This window comes from Semicossyphus pulcher, unplaced genomic scaffold, assembly GCF_022749685.1.
Source record: "Semicossyphus pulcher isolate SPU_LCO1_2020_fin unplaced genomic scaffold, fSemPul1.0.p SCAF_13, whole genome shotgun sequence".
In the NCBI taxonomy this organism is placed as follows: domain Eukaryota; kingdom Metazoa; phylum Chordata; class Actinopteri; order Labriformes; family Labridae; genus Semicossyphus; species Semicossyphus pulcher.
Window position 1 is genome coordinate 15,985,819 of NW_027211637.1, and position 17,256 is coordinate 16,003,074.

The 17,256-nt window shown below is 39.1% G+C and overlaps 2 protein-coding genes across 3 annotated transcripts; one reads left to right on the forward strand and one right to left on the reverse strand.

Moving 5' to 3' along the window:
- Positions 1-3,648: 3,648 nt before the first annotated feature.
- On the reverse strand, positions 3,649-10,380 carry idh3g (isocitrate dehydrogenase (NAD(+)) 3 non-catalytic subunit gamma). Of its 2 annotated transcripts, XM_069660674.1 has the most exons (13): positions 10,300-10,380; positions 9,978-10,025; positions 9,635-9,646; positions 8,210-8,307; positions 8,006-8,121; positions 7,805-7,865; positions 7,528-7,660; positions 6,319-6,452; positions 6,101-6,203; positions 5,870-6,016; positions 5,646-5,740; positions 5,474-5,534; positions 3,649-5,097 (listed from the first exon to the last, which is right to left on the reverse strand). In XM_069660674.1, the coding sequence occupies exons 1-13, from the start codon at positions 10,378-10,380 to the stop codon at positions 4,996-4,998; spliced, it is 1,191 nt and encodes a 396-aa protein (XP_069516775.1). In that variant the 3' UTR covers positions 3,649-4,995. The 2 variants fall into 2 exon arrangements, with proteins under 2 accessions (XP_069516775.1, XP_069516776.1); XM_069660675.1 differs by lacking the exon at positions 9,635-9,646.
- A 271-nt stretch (positions 10,381-10,651) lies between these two features.
- fam3a (FAM3 metabolism regulating signaling molecule A) lies at positions 10,652-16,596 on the forward strand. Its single transcript, XM_069660099.1, has 10 exons — positions 10,652-10,919; positions 11,472-11,503; positions 11,598-11,705; positions 12,138-12,161; positions 12,275-12,401; positions 12,729-12,787; positions 12,884-12,934; positions 13,047-13,131; positions 13,972-14,098; positions 15,326-16,596. Exons 2-10 carry the CDS (start codon positions 11,491-11,493, stop codon positions 15,422-15,424), a joined length of 693 nt encoding a protein of 230 aa, XP_069516200.1. The 5' UTR covers positions 10,652-10,919; positions 11,472-11,490; the 3' UTR covers positions 15,425-16,596.
- Positions 16,597-17,256: the final 660 nt, after the last annotated feature.

Consider the following 17,256-nt stretch of genomic DNA (forward strand, 5'->3'; position numbering starts at 1 on the left):
TTTCCGTTTCACAAAGGGAGGTAACTCAAACCAGAGAAAGAGGGGTAACTCTAGCCTGTTTCACAGAGAGAGGTAACTTAAGCTCTCGGTCAGTTACTGTAGTAACAGACTCTATGAACCTAACCTGGTCGTGAGCAGGTTTTCTTCAGGAAACTCAGAGTTTCGCTCTGTCTCCTCCCTCTAGAATATAAAACCCTCATTCGACTTCCTCATTCATTCAGCCCGTCTCACGCGTGTGTTTGAGCGGTTACCGAATTAAAAGAAGAAAAGTTGCGTCTCTGTGCTGCTCTGACCGCTTTGCAAAAGTCTTTTATATTTATGATAAAAAAAATCAAAAGACAAATCTGTGTCAAAGTCATCATTTTTAGATTTTCCACCACCACTGCCGAGAGCGCTCAAATAAGACGCCGTTAGTTATTGGATTTTTTTTTTTTTAAACTAACACATTCAGTTTAATCAACATGAATTATAATGTATGTGAAGTCAGCATCATGTTAGGGATAAAGCTGATGCACATTAAAACAGCCACTGAATGATATTTAATCTGTTTAATATTTAAAATATGATTGAAGTGCTTCCATTTACGTTTTTCTCCCGCTGGATTGCTCCTAAATTAATATAAATTTTAGCTTCCGGTCGTGATTAAGTATTAAATAAATAGACCAGTTCAAACTTGCAAATTTACTCGAGCAGCAGTTTCTTCCCACGCCGCTTCTCTCTCTTTTGCAGCTGCAGCCGTGTTACTTTATTTTTCTAAAAACATGCTCGTATTCGTTGAACGTCCGCATGAGGATTTCGAGCTCCGCTGGTGTGACGTAGGAGGACCTCTTTTTGTGTACCGTTGCCATGGTGAATCGTGGTGTCGGGGCTCCATTAATGCTGGCTTTTTACAGTCAGCGTGCACGCACTTAACTCCGGGTGAACCTACTCAGAGTTGATTGAACTAACTCTGATCAGCTGTTCTGGAACCGAAAACTCAGAGTTTCCTATCTCAGAGTAGATCAACTCAGAGTCCAGGGTTAGACTCAGAGTTTGTTGAACCTTCTTTGTGAAACGGACCCCTGGAGATATCAAATGGAATTCAGTGTTTTGCTAACTATAGTGGCGGTAAAAACCGGCAAAAAAGCTCACGAGCTCATAAACAAGTAGCTAAATATGCTATCACAAAAGTCACAACCAGAGGGCTAGCTAAGCTTTACCTGTTGCAAAACTGCGTATAACGAAATGCGTTTAATATTCACACGTTTTAAAAGGGGATAAATGCTCTACTAACCACTTCAGCAACACACTGTTATGTTGTCACTGGCAACATTACAAGAGTGCGTGTTTACCTGCTGTTGAGAAATGATCCCATTCAGCCGCTTCTGTAGTAAACCATGCGTGGTTTGTGTGGTTAACCTAGATGTGGTATCACCTAGGTTACAGGCATGTTTGAGACCATCAAATATCCATTTACTCCTTTATAGAAGACTTTTATTATCTTTTTATCTGTGAATGTATTTGCACATAACATAGGCTACATACAAATACAGAATACAGAATTTCTATTTCACCTTATATACTTTGACTTAAAGCAGTATTATTATGCTTTAAGTTGGACACAAACTACATTAATTTGTACTTTGATTAGGTGATGGGAGAAACTCAGTGTGTGCACACACAAACCTCCTGCAACAACAATTACTTGTTACTGCAAATACTTGGTGGTAATAGCCTAATAATAATTTCAATTTCTAGACATGAGGTACCATGATGGTATGTTCACGTGACATGCAAAACAAGATTAAATGTTGGGTTTGTATCAGTCTCGTTTTGACCAGCGCTACAAGTGACTGGCTACTATCATTCGATCCCCTCCTCGAGCTCTTCTCCTACCTGCTCCTCTGGTTATTTACCTGGGTCATCCAGCTCCTCCCCTGTCTACTCTTCTACCTCTTGCTTCTGTAGTTTTTGCTTGGACTCATCCTGTTGCTCATCCTGTTACTAAGCCCACAGCTCTTATCTGGCTCATCCCAAAGTCAACTAAGTCATCATGGACCGTGTCATATATTTGAGTTTCCAGCATGCTCACTATGATTCAAATAATGAAAAATATAAAAACAAATTTCACCCAAAATAACAAAGCACAGGTGTAAAATTGGACCCCTCTATTTATATACAAAATTTCTAGTTCTGCAAACATTTTTGATGCAGAAGCACTGCGCTTTTATTTGTAGGGCGTAACACCATCTAGCTTTGACAAAATAATAGCTCACATTCTTCAACAACAGAGTTTCCTAATCTTTTCCACAGCGGACCTTCTGAATTATCGTAGGAGAAAACAAACAATTGGTTACCAGGGTAATAAATTACATTCACCCCATTCCAGCATTGAATGCAATGCAACGCAGCAACTAATGTTATTGGTTCCACCTGTGTTTGACAGGTAAAAATATCTGCCTCATCATCTATACTGCCCAATGCAAGCAAGTTTAGCAGCATAGAAACAATTGATTTCATACGTTTTGGAAAGAAAACTGAAGAAATGTATCCGACTGGAATTATACAGTATATGATCAGGAGGTCACTGCAGAATGAAGCATCACTGATGTATCGACTCCTCCTCATGCGGCAGTTTGCCTGAACATGACGTGTGAGTTTTTCTGAGAAACATATCAAACAATTGCATCTGATTTATCAGGTGAAAATAAAACAAATAGTTTGACTTTATGCTAGAACAAGGCCAAATTCCTTTACATGTAGCCTGATCTTAAAGCCAATAGCCTCCTCCCTGTCAGTCACATGATAACAACTCCAAGAATCAACTCCATGTTCCCAATTATGTGGAACAATCTGGCTGCCAGATTGCCAGCGTCCTATTTTCCCTGCAGCTTTTTCACACTAAAGTCTGTGCAGCACTAACATGCATGCATAGTGATCAACATTTACAGTGTATTCTTTTTGTCCTTCTCAGGTATTGTACAGAGCATTAAACAGAGTACACAGCACTCAAACATCCAGAATTGGCTCCAGGTTACAGTAACTCTAGAAAGTGCTGTTGCCACCTAGTGTTGAAACAGCAAACAGCAGCTTGTCATCCAATGTTGTAAGTAAGTCGTTGATGGGGCGTGAAATTGTAAAACAAACGGAAGGATCAGTGAGCTTTATCTAATTTGGAGCAAAATTATCTTAATCCCCAGCAGGAAACCGGAGCAGAGATTTTTCTTTGAAGCAGAGGCACAGAATCAAGATAAATCTAAAAAAATCCTGTTTCATAGATCCTATTTATACACACAGTTGCTTGTTTATTAGGTAAACCCAGCTAAAATTAATGCAGTCTAAAACTAAATTCCTACAATGTTTAGTTTTTGTTTAGTGTGTTTATCCAACGTCATGACCATATCTTAGGCTGCAGTCACATTTCAGGTGCTGTTGAACTGTATTGCAATAAACAGATGTGTCACATTGATATAAATGTGGTAATCAAATAACAGCAACACCTGCCAGTGTTACACAATACAATTCAACAGCACCACAAACAGACATTTTGCTGACAGGAAAGCTGTATTAGACTGCATTAGCTTTTATAGCCAATAAACTTCTGACTTAAATCTATTCACGTTAGCTTGAAAACATATTGAACGTGTCTGAAATTAAAACTTCAAAGACTGTTCTATGTTCATTTTTATTTATTGATATAATATTTGTTATACAGTATATATACCCATCCACAGATACCATAAAGCCAGTCCTTTCATATTAAGCTTTAAGAGCTTCTGTCTGACCGGAGGTTAAGACAACAGTATTCTTTCATGATATGACTGAAACTTAAGTAAAAATGGCACAAATGTACAGAAGCCCTTAGCGGACATGCATCCATACATTTTATTTACTCCGTTTTCCCGTGGTAACAAGTTAATTCTGGTCGTTTTCTCGAGATCGACTTATTTTTCTTGTTATCTCGGGAAAACAAAGCTGGTTTTCCCATTATGACGGTTAATTAATTAATTATTAATTTGGCCCATTATCTCGATATAACAAAGCCTGTTTTCTCGTGAAACCGGGATAATTTTCCAGTGAAGTAGAAAGTTAAACAACAGGCTGGTCACTGTGACATTCCAGACCAGGGCATGCCTTGCTGCCATCGACCACACTATCTGTTTGTTTTGTGCTTTTACAACTCTGGAGATGTGAGTTAGGATCGTCTGACGTTATGATGGCGGCGCATCGTTATCTTGTGATAAATCAGTCAAGATCTCGAGAAAACGACCAGAAATAACTCATCACGGGAAAACTGAGTAAATATAATGTATGGATGCATGTCCGCCCAGAGTTCATCTTTGACAGTTATTTGATGCAGGACTCCTCTGATGACACAGCACATAGATGAAATGGCTAAGCTACATTCTTTATAGTACAGTTGATCTGATGTGAGCAAAAAAAGCATTACAGTAAATAACAGGCAACTTGAAAGGACATTTTACAGTATGACAAAAAAGGTAAAGGCATTCAATCAAAATTGCACATTTTGGTTATTCAAAAGGCTGTAACAGCTGATATCTGGAAAATAAATAATGATCGCCAGCGAGTAATCCGGAGTGGACACTGCATGCCCATATCAGGATATTTGAAATACTTCTGAGCATGTGTTTGGTGATTGACACGCTGCTTAAAAAGCTTTTTTGTGTTTCATTAAAATGTGTTAGAACAGGATTATCAACTGAATGAACCTGATGCACTCACAAATAACCCTTTCTTACATTTGACAGTGACTACAGAATGTTTTTAAATATAGTAAAGGTTATTCTATCATGTTAAATTAGCAGCTCTGGATGAAAGGTTGTTTGTGCAGTGAATTGGTCAGTAAACTGTGCGAATAAGACAAAAAAAAAGAACCGTTCTGATGTCAGTGATGAGACGTGGCGCTATGGAAACAAACATGCATGGACATCCTCTCTGATACTGTGCACCTGCCCCAGATACAGACACCTGTTCACCTCTGATGAATGTCTGCGTTTACAGGTCAGACGTAAGCTGCCCGTCACTCTGGATGCACCTCATGATGGACTGGACCACGTCTGATGTGGTGCCCTGACCCCCGATATCAGCTGTTTGCAACTGCAAGAAAAAACAAGAGAAATGTAAAAATCTGGACTTTTCAACGGTTTCCTGCTTGAGAAAAAATCACTCAAAAATCCAGCCAAAGCATCACCGCCTCTGATGACAAGCAGAACAGGTTTCTAAATAAGTTCAAGGACCGTAATTAATGCCCCACAATGTAAAATCAGATACCATACAGTGTAGCACTTTATAAGAGCTTTGTGACATTGAAAGCACACAATGAGGCTTTGTGTGAATGTTTTGTGATGCCCACTAGGAAGCATGCCAGACCTGTCACCAGGGCCTCTAAGCCTCTGTCGAGCAACAATGGCCCAACAGCTTTGTGGCAGCGAGACAGGTGAAGGGAGAGGCCGATCAGTGAAGGCAGACTTACCCTGGTTTCATTCATGGTGGTGAGGACTGCCTTTCGGATCGAGCTTGCATGATCATAAAGCCTGGAGACATGAAGTAGTATTTATATTAGTGGCACACCACAGTCACAACATTACTTCCAGATGGAGACACAGAAAGGTATTTACTGAAAGTATTAATCTGGAAAAGCTTACTTAAGATGGTCCAGCATCATGCAGCTGGCGAGCAGCATGGCGGTGGGGTTGGCAATGTTCCTGTCTGCAATACTCTTTCCTGTGTTCCGTGTGGCCTGAGAGTACCAGAAAAAAAGGTCAAACACCAATCAAAACTCATGATGATGATTCATGCATAATTCATCTTTCCAAAAAATAAACAGAGGGGATAGTGTGCTATAAAACATGGAGTGCCAAACACTCACCGTTTCAAATACAGCATAGTCACGGCCATAATTAGCCCCGGGCACGAGGCCAGGCCCTCCCACCAGGCCTGCGCACACGTTGCTCACTATGTTCCCATACAGATTGGGCATCACCATCACATCAAACTGCTGAGGCTTGGACACCAGCTACGAACACAAACAAACAATAAACAGGTGAATCTGTTTAAAACTTTTTCTAACTCAGAGTTGTGTCTTTTCATGCTCTATTACCTGCATGCTGGTGTTGTCCACAATCATGCTGTCGAATGTGATGTCTGGGTAACCAGAGGCCACTTCTCTGCAACACTGCAGGAACAAGCCATCACCGAGCTTCCTGATGCAGAGAGAGCAGAGAGGCCACACTCAACAACTCCAGCACTAAAAAAGTATTATATAAGACTCGGGAGGCGAAAGAGCTCTTGCATTACGTTTGCCTCAGAGTAACTCACATGATGTTGGCTTTGTGTACAGCAGTGACCCTTTGGCGGCCTTTCTCCCTGGCCAGTCTGAAAGCATAGTCAGCGATCCTGAGGGAGTTGTTCCTTGTGATGATCTTGAGACTCTCCACAACCCCTGATACACTCTGGAAAAAGAAGGAGGTGAGATGCATGACAACTAGACTCAAAATAAATTGATCTGTTAAAGGTGACATATTTTAGCTATGCAATCAATTTTCTATTATTCTAATGTGTTTTTGAATCATGTTGGTAAAGTTTGTTTCGTTTTAAAAATTATATACACATTTTAATGCAATTATTTTTCGGAACCTCTCCTTCCTCCTGGAACGAACAAGCTGTTTTGCCATTCAAAGGACCTTAGCCACAATTGGCTGACAGTACTTAAAGTGACCGTGTAGCCGCTCCCCGACGCATGCGATCCCACGTGGGGGAGGGGCCACACTGCACTGTCACTCCAAAGTTGGAGAAAACATGGCTGCTCTAGGACTGGTTATTTGGCCTTATGTGTGCGAGCCAGAATCACCAGGAGGTATCGGAATGGTGAGTTAAAATCTTGACAACTTGATGACAAGCTGGTGCAAGAAGGCAGCCATAGGTGAATGACGGTGAATGATGATTGGTCGATTTTAGCGAAAGCAAGGTTCTACATAGAAACCTGCAGCTGCTCTGAACGGCCCATTTCAGAGGCGATTTTTTATAAATGTCATTCTGGAAAAACACAGAATTATGCAGTTTTCACTTTTTCATTGTGAACAATAAACACCCAAAAATGTGAAACCCATCAAAATCTGAGAATATCCATTTAAAAGATATGATTTAATAATGTGAGTGCATTGTTCTGATTTATCTGTGGGGGATAATGTGCAGATGTCAACACTTCTTAACTGTAAGTGGTCATCAACACACTGACATTCATTTAAGGCTTTATGCAAATTTATAGTTATGTAATATATATTTTTCTACTAAAGTTTGCAACTAAAAACTGTTTAAAAATCTGTTTTATGTGGATGTGTCATGGTCAGTCTGTTTAATATGACCATCATCTGCACCAATACCATAATACTAAAGCAGAACACTGTTTCTTACTTGTTAATTTTGAAAAGACAAGTAAAAGAGAGAAAAACAGTCTTTACAGAAGAAAATGAAAGCCTGTGTTTCAGCAGTCAATTGCATTGATTGAGTGTTCCCGTTTGGTCTGACCTCGTGCTCCAGGCTGCTGTACTCTCCCTCCGTGTTCTCCCTGATGATCATGATGTCAATGTTCTTGTGGCGAGTCTGAACTCCGGGGAGGGACTGGCAGTGCATCACATTGGCATACAGGTCTAAGCTTGTGCTGTTCATGCACACATAAAAGAAGAGAGGGGGATAAAAACAGTCGGTCGACTGACACAAAGCACCAAATTATTGGAGAAATCAGAGTCCTCAGACAAAAGAGAGCTTTTACAAAGGGAGCTGGGTATTTCATTAAAACTCTTACCGAAGGAGATTATTTCTGGATTTGACAGATGGCGCCATGGTATGTTTGGTTTCAATGTTACCTACCAGGAGAGTTAAGTAATGTCACAGTTGAGCTTTAGTGTCACGGTCTTATTATAAACTACATTCTTCTCACAGCTGTTCTCTGCTTTTCATGTTTTCACACTCTGTTTGTTACACAGAATTACAAGGGTTTGCTTACCTTTGAGGGCAACTCCATTACGTCGGATTGCAGTGATGGCATCGTTGATATCACCCTCAGTCTCCAGGGCTGAGTTGACATGCACCACCTCAAAGTCTACAGGAACACAGCTGAACCTAGAGCAAGAAAACAAACAAATTGTGAGAGATCTTCACAAAAGTGTGGCCAACATTATGAACAAAATGTATCTTAAATCTAACCAACCTGAAAACCTCTTTGACGTGGTTGAGCAGCTCTGGGCCGATTCCATCTCCAGGTATGAGGGTCACAGTGTGTCTGCCTCCATACTTTGCTGGAGGGGGCTGGAACATTGGCATTTTATACATTACATATATACATATGTAACAACACAGAACTTAGAGGACTTTAAAGTCAACTTTAAACCAAAGCAAAAATAAACTGTACTTACATATATATAGTTGATGATATATTGCCAAATGTTCTTGGATTTATTTCAAAAAAAACCTCAAAACCTTCTGAAGTAAAATCCACCTTTAGTTGCATGTATTTATTTTTGTTAGTTACATTTTGTGACAGGGTAACGCAGCTGCCAGCTGGGATTTAGGATTAAAAAATCATTAATTATAATAGTGTATAATATATACAGAGCACTCATGTACTCTAGAGAAGGTAATGCCAACTATTTCAATTCATTGTGTCGGTCAGTTTTAGAGCAAAAATGCCACATTTGCTTATTCAATGTAAGGATTGGTTGCTTTTCTTTGTCATTTATAATTGTTCATCATAAACTCTCTGAGTTTTGGCCTCATTGCGGGACAAATTAAATTAAGATGATTAATATTAATTATTAATTAATGGTGTTATTTAATATGTATGAAAATAAAATGTAGATAATGAAATCTAATAATAATAATAATGAATACCTAATTTGCATGCCCTAGTAAATACACACACACACACACACACACACACACACACACACACACACACACACACACACACACACACACACACACACTCACAGGCAGACTGGAAGGTGGGAAATCATCATGTAAATGTACAAAATGCAACATGAACAGTTCAGTCCTAAGAGGGCAAAGTCACAAGAGCAGATGTGTGAGGGTAATGTCAGTAAAAAGTTGTTAGTCAGGATTTCCACCAGTGTATTGCAAGTTCAACAGCCAAGAGTCAACTCCCACTGGCCAAAGCATCAGCAAGTATACCTGATGCTTCCACCTATCACAAGCTGGCGGTCTCCTTGATGTAGGACCCTACTGAGGGTGGCTGCTGAGTCTAACAGCTTTTCTGTGGGAAAGCCTGATAGCGTTATTTAGGGCTCATCCATATATAATTGTTTATTATTTATCATTGACACCATATTGTAGGATTGTTTTTTAAATATTTAATATAACAAGTTCTATTATGTTAAATCTACAAATGAATTACTAAGCCAGATTGCCATTATTTAAATTATTAATTTGACATGTGCTATTTCCTGACCTTTTCAATACTGTAATGTGTAACACTGATGACAGCTCTTTTATGGTTGTTTTAGATCTGTTTTTGTTGTTATAGATCACACAGCCCAAGCATAGAAAATGTTATGTTCTTTGTAATGTGTGAAAAGATGTGTTGCAGAGGTACTCAACGTCACAGTTAGCTACTTACAATGTGTTCCCCCTGTTGTAGAAGATGTACAGCAAGCAGAGCAGAAGGACAAGAATCAGTTTGACAGCTCCATAAAAGAATCCATGAAGTAGCAGGTACAAGGGCATAATGTTAATAACCTCTCCTCCTCCACAAGGGTGGAAAAAAGCACTCCAAGGTTACATTGAAACAGATTAAAAAAGTTCCCAAAGTTAAACCCAAAGCCATACAGCTTGGAAATAAATTGTTTAAGGGGTAGCACAGATTGTTATGCATTTAGAAGTCAATATTAAAGAGGCAAATTGACAAAATCACATCTATTCATTCTGACAAGTGAAAGCCACAGAGACACTGATTTACTTACAGTAAGCAAGGCCTTATTCCTGTGACTTGTCAGAGTTGTCCCAAATACCTGAAAAACATAAGACAGAAAGAGCGAGCGAGAGAGAAATTGTTGAAGGCCTGTTTGTAAATGCATTTTAAAACCGGACATTCCTTAGCAAAACATTATAGAAAAATATTTATCTCAGACGAGATTTGGAAGAAGCCTGCTGGCTTGCCAAATCAGCTGTATGATATTACCCATATGACCTTGTGCTCAGATAAAACAACCTATTCGTCTTTAATATAGAGCGACACAAAAACGACCACAACCAACGTGACAAAACAGTATCGTCCTGTCTTACTTTAACCGTATTTCCAAGGCGTCCGCCCCAAAAAGGATTAATGATTTTGGACATCGAGAGTACGGCACTGTGGGCAGCCATCTTGATTTTAGAGCAGTGGTCGCGTGCACGAGGAGGAGTGGATGTTGTGCTTGCGCGAAAGTTATTATTTTTTATTTTTATACTTTTCTGTGACATATATATTTCTTAATTTACGACATGCAACATTTTTGACAGTTAAAAAAAAAAAGAGAGTGCTTCGTGATTTATTACATATATGTTCAACAATTAAAATTCATTTTAGTCACGTGACGCTTCTAGCGCAGACTCAGTGGGCATGCACTGGGGGTTGGCAGTTTATCCGGAAGACAGCCAGATGGGATAAACCGACCATAATTTTTTCCATGTTCCTTCTAAAGAGCGGGATTATAAACCTTGTGTAAATGGTCGATTGAGTTTATTGGCCTCAGTCTGTCTTCTCGTTGAAAGATTATTGATAACAAGAGAGCTTCAATGAAGAAACAGCGCAAGAAATAGTCAAAGTCCCGAGTGGCAGGAGCAACAGCTCTTCTTTACCGTTCATTGCATCTGAGAAAAGGTGTCAGACTAGGCAACCGCCCCTTGAAACTTGAGCACAAAAGGTAATACCTGTTGCTTTTCATTTGAAAGAACATATAAGTGATACAATATGTTGTAAAATGACTTTGTTAACCTGCGTTTTCTTGGGTTGGTTTCGTGTTATCACCTCAAACGTCATTTTTGCAGTGCCATCTTGTAGTGCCACTGTAAAACATTGAAAGATTTCTGGTAAAGATTTGTTCAAACCGATTTTGTCAAACATTATTGCCAAAGGTTTCCTTAAATATTACTCTCTTTCTCCGTTACGACTTAACATGTTTGATAAACTCATTAAAGTTACATAAAAACAAATGTATACACATTATAAATGATATAATGATCCAGGTGGCTTTATTTTTAATTGTATTTATTTGTGTTTTAACATTTACTGTACGTGTCCCTTCTATTTCACATGTGTAACTGTACTTTTATTTGCATTAGTTGAATCTTCTCTCATAATACATGGAAAGTAAAACTTTGATTAGCACAGTTTTTGACCCAAAAAGAGCCACTTTGTAAAAATGTAACAGCACTTAAATTGAAACCAGCCTAATGTTTTTTTAATATCTCTCTAGGTCTATGAAAGGGTAAATCATGAGATTAACAGGTTGGTCCTGCAATATTTTCTTTGGAATTTGTTAATCTCTTGGTATTCTGATGTTCATGTTGCCTAAACTGGTATTTCGTGATTATCCTGGCAGGGCCCCTGAGAGCTGTGGTTGTGCTGCTGTTGGTGGGGCTCACCTGGCTGCTGGCTAACTCCTTATTTGGAGGGGAGAGTGGTTCATCTGTGAGGCATTTCTTCAGCGGTAAGAGAAGTAGTTCTGAAACTAATTGATTGGTTTTTTGACAGAGAGTAAGTTTAGAACAATTTATCAAACAACACTGGCTGCCATTAGATGGTCCTGGCCCCTAAGTGTCAGGATTCGGGGAGATATAGAGTTATATATATTTCAAAATGTATTATCCCTAGGTTGTATACTGTTGGTCGTGCAAATTAAGCTAGCATGGGCTTTGAGTTGTTGTTTGCTTTAAAAAAAAAAAAATTCAACATTGTAGCGACGAGAGACAGATAAACATATAAAGAAAACAATTGTTAGAAGCAACTCTAAGGACAAGCTGTAGGTGTTTGTGTTATCTTGATGCATGTTTGTATGAGAGTCCATGTATAACTTGGTCAAACAAAGCCTTGCTTATACAAGATGACTTCATTCAAGTGGGAAAATTGTGTATTTTTTCAGGTGCTAGTGAGGAACCGACGCCTGGTAAGTAGAAGAACGTGTATGATAAGACTATTTTATCACCCTCATATCATCATATTGATGGATCCTTTATTATCTGCCTTCTTACGTCTGACTAATGTTTCATTATTCTTTAGCTGAGCCCCGCCCTCGAAGGTATAAATGTGGACTCACAGCTCCCTGTCCCCAAAAACATTTGGCTTTCCGCCTGGTGTCTGGTGCTGCCAATGTCATCGGGCCCAAAATCTGCCTGGAAGACAAGATGTGAGATTCAGTGCTTTTCACTTTGTTTCTGTTCATGTATGTCTCCCCTGCTGTCTCACTCCTCTTTTTTTGGTTTTCACACTCTGTTCTCTTCCCCCCCTCCTCGCTGTCATAACCAGGCCTCCAAATCTGTCTGGGGAGCTGAATGCAAGTATTGTTTTAGTCTGTCCCTCCCCCAGTTCTTTTGTTTTGTCTGTAGTCTATGTCCTTTTCTATCATTTGTTGTTGTTTCTTGAGTGCCAGCGAGTGTGTATGTATAAGTGTGTAGATTATCGCTTATGTTTGAGGCAAGGAAGTGTTCCTAACCTCTTTTGTTTGTCTTTCCAGGTTATTGAGCAGTGTGAAGAACAACGTCGGCCGAGGATTAAACATAGCTTTGGTCAATGGTAAGAGTGTCATTCTCCACTTTTTTAACCAGCGATGTCGCTCCTGTTAATTTTTTTTTTTTTTTACATCCTATTATGTTTTTTATTTCCCTCTAGGAGTCACAGGAGAGCTTTTAGCCACAAAGACCTTTGATATGTGGGCAGGAGGTAATATAAACCAGACACTAATGTACAGTATATATTTCACATCTGGTGCATATAGCTCGACAGTAACAGGCTGTAAACCACAGTTCATAGTTCATCTCATGTTTTTTCTCAGATGTTTCTGACCTGTTGAAGTTTCTCCGGCCGCTCCATGAAGGAACACTCGTGTTCGTGGCTTCTTTTGATGATGCAGCTACAAAGTAAGAGACTGTGATGTGTTATCACTTCCAGTCCAACAACCATCTCTTTTCCCCTTTGACGCACTTTTCACAGATAGATTTATAGCAAAAACTTCAGAGATTTTCATATTATAACTTAATAAATTATGTGGCACTGCTACAGAGAAAAGCAGGTTTAGCAGCTAAACAAAAGAAGGGCCTGATGCTTGTCAGTTTGTCTGCTGTCACCTTTACAGCGAGAATAAACATTATTCACTCTTCTTGTTGAACAATCCATTAAATAAAGTCGTTTATTTGAACAACTCAAAATCAAGCATAATAAAAAAAAAATAGCATTTAAACATAGAAAACTGTTAACCTTAACTTAGAGTAGTTATACCTTTTATAGAAAGGAGGTGAACAGAGCAGTCGAGATTGTTAATAAGGATACAAACTCCCTGTTTTGGAACCAGGGATCAATTTTTTATGTATTTTTTTAAGTAGTAGGCTAGGCAGTTTATTTTGGATTTTTTGGTACATTTATTGATATTCTCTGCTCATGCAGACATCAATAAGTGAATGAAATACTCTGGGGAAAAAAGACAAAAATCCTCCAGAACAGACTGAGCATGATCATAAATCCCTCCCTGTTCACCAAAAAAGCTTTATAGCTTAAATACATATAAAGGTTGTAAAGTTGTTAAACCTCAGAGTTGAGCCAAAAGTGCTTTCGAGACGTTGTTAAAGCCAAAGGGGGAGCCTACTGAGAAATGGTAGTAGCCTGCATTTGATCCAAATAACATTAACAAAGGTTAAGCACTTACAGTTACCCATAAGCCCCTTGCACATTAACACACATTAAACCTGCCACCCTATCTCCAGGATGAACGACGAGTCTCGGCGACTGTTTGAGGAGCTCGGGAGCACAGCAGTGAAGGAGCTGGCCTTTAGAGACAGCTGGGTGTTTGTTGGAGCCAAGGGGATCGAGAATAAGAGTCCCTTTGAGCAGGTATGTCACCGTTGACACTACTGATAATAAACAGAAGCTAAGTGTAGAAATCATAAATCATCAGCACTTTGTCTATATCCTTTGACTTAACTGCTTATAGATGCAGTGAAAACAAAATCCTCCTTGTGTCATTGTATGAAGTGCAAAGTCTGCGTTATGCAAATAGTCTGTTACACTCACAGTGAGAGCTGCGTCCATAGCAACTCTAGCCTTCTTAAAATAAGCAAAGCTAGCTGTTTTTACTCACATTAAACGGAAACATTTCCTCTGATGGTGAGGTAGGACATGTTGAACGTGACCGCAGGAATCCGTGCAGCACCTGATTGAGGTCTTGTCGTGTCACTGTTGACATTCTCTTCCATTCACCGTCTTTAAACACGCTGTATCCCACACTGTGTTCAATTAAATGTTTACCTCATGTGCCGTCTTCAGTTTTGTAGATCTCTCTGTCGTAGCCCTTGGTTTTTGCGTCTTTTAAGCTTTATTACTTTCTCTCCGCTGTTTTCATCTCTTTTCTTTTTCCCCTCTGTAAACAGACTGATGTCAAATTTACTGGACTTCGTTCGGCGGATTGATATGATTACAGTTAGTCCCCCTGATTGTGTGATTACAGCCGAATCCCTAGCAACGGGCTGTTCTTCATAGCAACAGTCTGTTATTGAGAAATAGCAGACCTCAGAATGCTGTGATTAACCAATCAGAATCAAGTATTTAACACTGCCGTGTAATAACAAAAATTGGAATAGTATTAAATTGCCTGTATCATAAATTATTATTCAGGCAATTCACTCATATTCAACAGATACACCTATGTACCTTTTTAACAAGAGAACATTTTGCAATAGTTGAGGGAATATGTGGAGTCTAGATGATTTATAGCAGTAGACAAAATTTGACATATTGCCATATATAAAATCCACTCGTAAATTTGACAGCAACAGAAGCCAAAGTTATTCTGCGTTAAGAGTAGTGATGCTACCCAGATGACAGGTTCTCTGCCTAGTCTGCAAAAACTTTTGCCTAAAGGGAATTCAGAAATGATGAGTCTAATAACTTCTAGCAGGCTGTGGAAAACTTAATCACCCTTTACCCTTACACACTTTTGGAAAGTCAAATCATCATATTAAATTGCTAAATCACATTCAGGTTTTGTTCAGCATTCTCTTTTGGAGCAGCTGATTTCAGTCTGTTTTGTTGACATTACTCGCCTGTGGTTGTTCCCAACAGCGTATGAAGAACAGTAAGAGCAGCAACAAGTATGAAGGTTGGCCCGAGTCGCTGGAGATGGATGGCTGCATTCCCCTGCGACCACCCCTGGAAGGATGATCCTTTCTGGTGCTTTCTCACATTAACAGTGCAGTAACAGCTGGAGAGGGAGCAGTGGATCCGAATGACTGTTAGAAAGCCATGAAACTGCAGAATGACTGACACATCTCCTATCTTGGCTACAACTTTATTTCCCTCTCGGAGCAGAGGTATGAGCTGACGGCAAAGATTGTCTTGGGACTTGATATATTTAAAAATGCTGGAACTTGTTGTAGAGGATTTGTGTATGAAGCTTTGTGAGCCACTTTTGAGCTGAAGTTATGTTGTAAAAACGAGGAAAATGTGTGTGTTGGGTTAAGAAACTTGAGAAGCCAAATGTTTGATGACCAAAGTGTAACAGCGACTCGTGAATGAAAACAGCTGGAGTGGGTCTTCCAAAGCCTTTCTTGGAAATATTTCCTTTGTGCAAACTTGCCTGTAGGGTGTCAATATTCTTGAGCAACAGGAATATGAAGCGTTGAAAACTTGCACATTTGATGTTCAGCAGACAAAGGGCACTCCTAACTGGTTTCACATGAAGGCATTTAGAAACCTAATCCACCTCAGCATAGAAAAACATTTGAGGTACACTAGGAGTTTAAATGTCTGACTAAGCAACAGGTTGTGGGCAAATTTTATATTTAAACGCGTTAATATATTTACATGTGCTATATAGTTCAGTGATATTGTTATGCCTTGTGCTAGTTGCCATTGTTTCCTTAGAACTTGATGCATTGCAGTAATTGCTTGCCACACGTTTACGGAGTTCTTCAGACAATTTTGGTCATTTTCCGTTTTAATAAAACTATTTATTTTAATACTCGTTAAGAAAACAGACCAGATTCATCGTGTGGGTTCATCATAACACTGCCTGTTGTTTTAATGTTGCCTCAGTCTGTAAGCATCTTTTCACCGCTTGCTTTGTTTAAGGATTCAACCTAAATGTGTGGCCATGTATGTCATTTTTTTTATGTTGAGTGTTTCCATGGGGTATCCTGCAAGCCTGACATGTAGGAAATGCAAAGAAATAAATATATAATTTTAAATGTATGATTATAGGTCAATTTTAAAGGCTTTGTCTGAATTCTGTTTACCTGTAAAGTGTAAAGACTTTTCTACAAAGCATAACTGTTTGTCTTTATATTGTGACAACACTGCTAATGCCGGTAAATAAAAATGTCCGAATATTTATATTTTTGGTTTTTGTTCTATTTTCCATTCATCGGTCCTGGGTGGTTTTGTGTAAACTGGCGTACTTGAAGAAATTCACCAGAGGGCGACAAAAGTCAAAGTCTTACTGGGGTTAGTCAGTTCATTTTGCTCAAGGCATTTGCTTTACTGAGCATATGCCATCGTGTGGAAAATCACTGCGGACTGAGTGTAGAAGATTTCAGGTTTGACGGTGATTTAAGCCACAACATACAATCGCATTGCTCGTTGAATCTTTGGGCTGACGCGTAATAATGACAAAAATGATCAATTTCATTGTTCCATTGAATTATATTATGGGGCCTTCAAGTGTTACTTGTGCATTTGAGTTTTATGTTTATGGATGAGTTGAATGTTCTTAAACATTGTGGGATATAAGATGTTCGAAGCACTGATAGGTAAGGTAGTTTGATAGGTAGTTTATTGATCTTCATTGCTCATAAATTTACTCTTCTTTACCTTTGTATTTCTATTCATGTCCCTATTCAGATTTGAATTAAGATATACAACATTTATTCTACATTATTTTTTGAGTGGAACCAATTTGCCACAGCAGAGGTTCAAAAAAGATAGCCATTCTCATCTGAGGGGGGAAATTATTTAACCTCCTTCACTTGACTCACAGGTAACAAACAAAAAGAAAC

Coding starts and splice junctions, on each gene's coding strand:
- fam3a (XM_069660099.1), top strand. Junction 11,706..12,137: donor TGTGAGGCATTTCTTCAGCG/GTAAGAGAAGTA, acceptor GTATTTTTTCAG/GTGCTAGTGAGGAACCGACG. Junction 12,162..12,274: donor TAGTGAGGAACCGACGCCTG/GTAAGTAGAAGA, acceptor ATTATTCTTTAG/CTGAGCCCCGCCCTCGAAGG.
- idh3g (XM_069660674.1), bottom strand. CDS start 10,380: ATGGCTGCCCACAGTGCCGTACTCTCGATGTCCAAAATCATTAATCCT. Junction 7,661..7,804: donor TCCAGAAATAATCTCCTTCG/GTAAGAGTTTTA, acceptor GTGCATGAACAG/CACAAGCTTAGACCTGTATG. Junction 6,017..6,100: donor TGGACAACACCAGCATGCAG/GTAATAGAGCAT, acceptor TTGTGTTCGTAG/CTGGTGTCCAAGCCTCAGCA.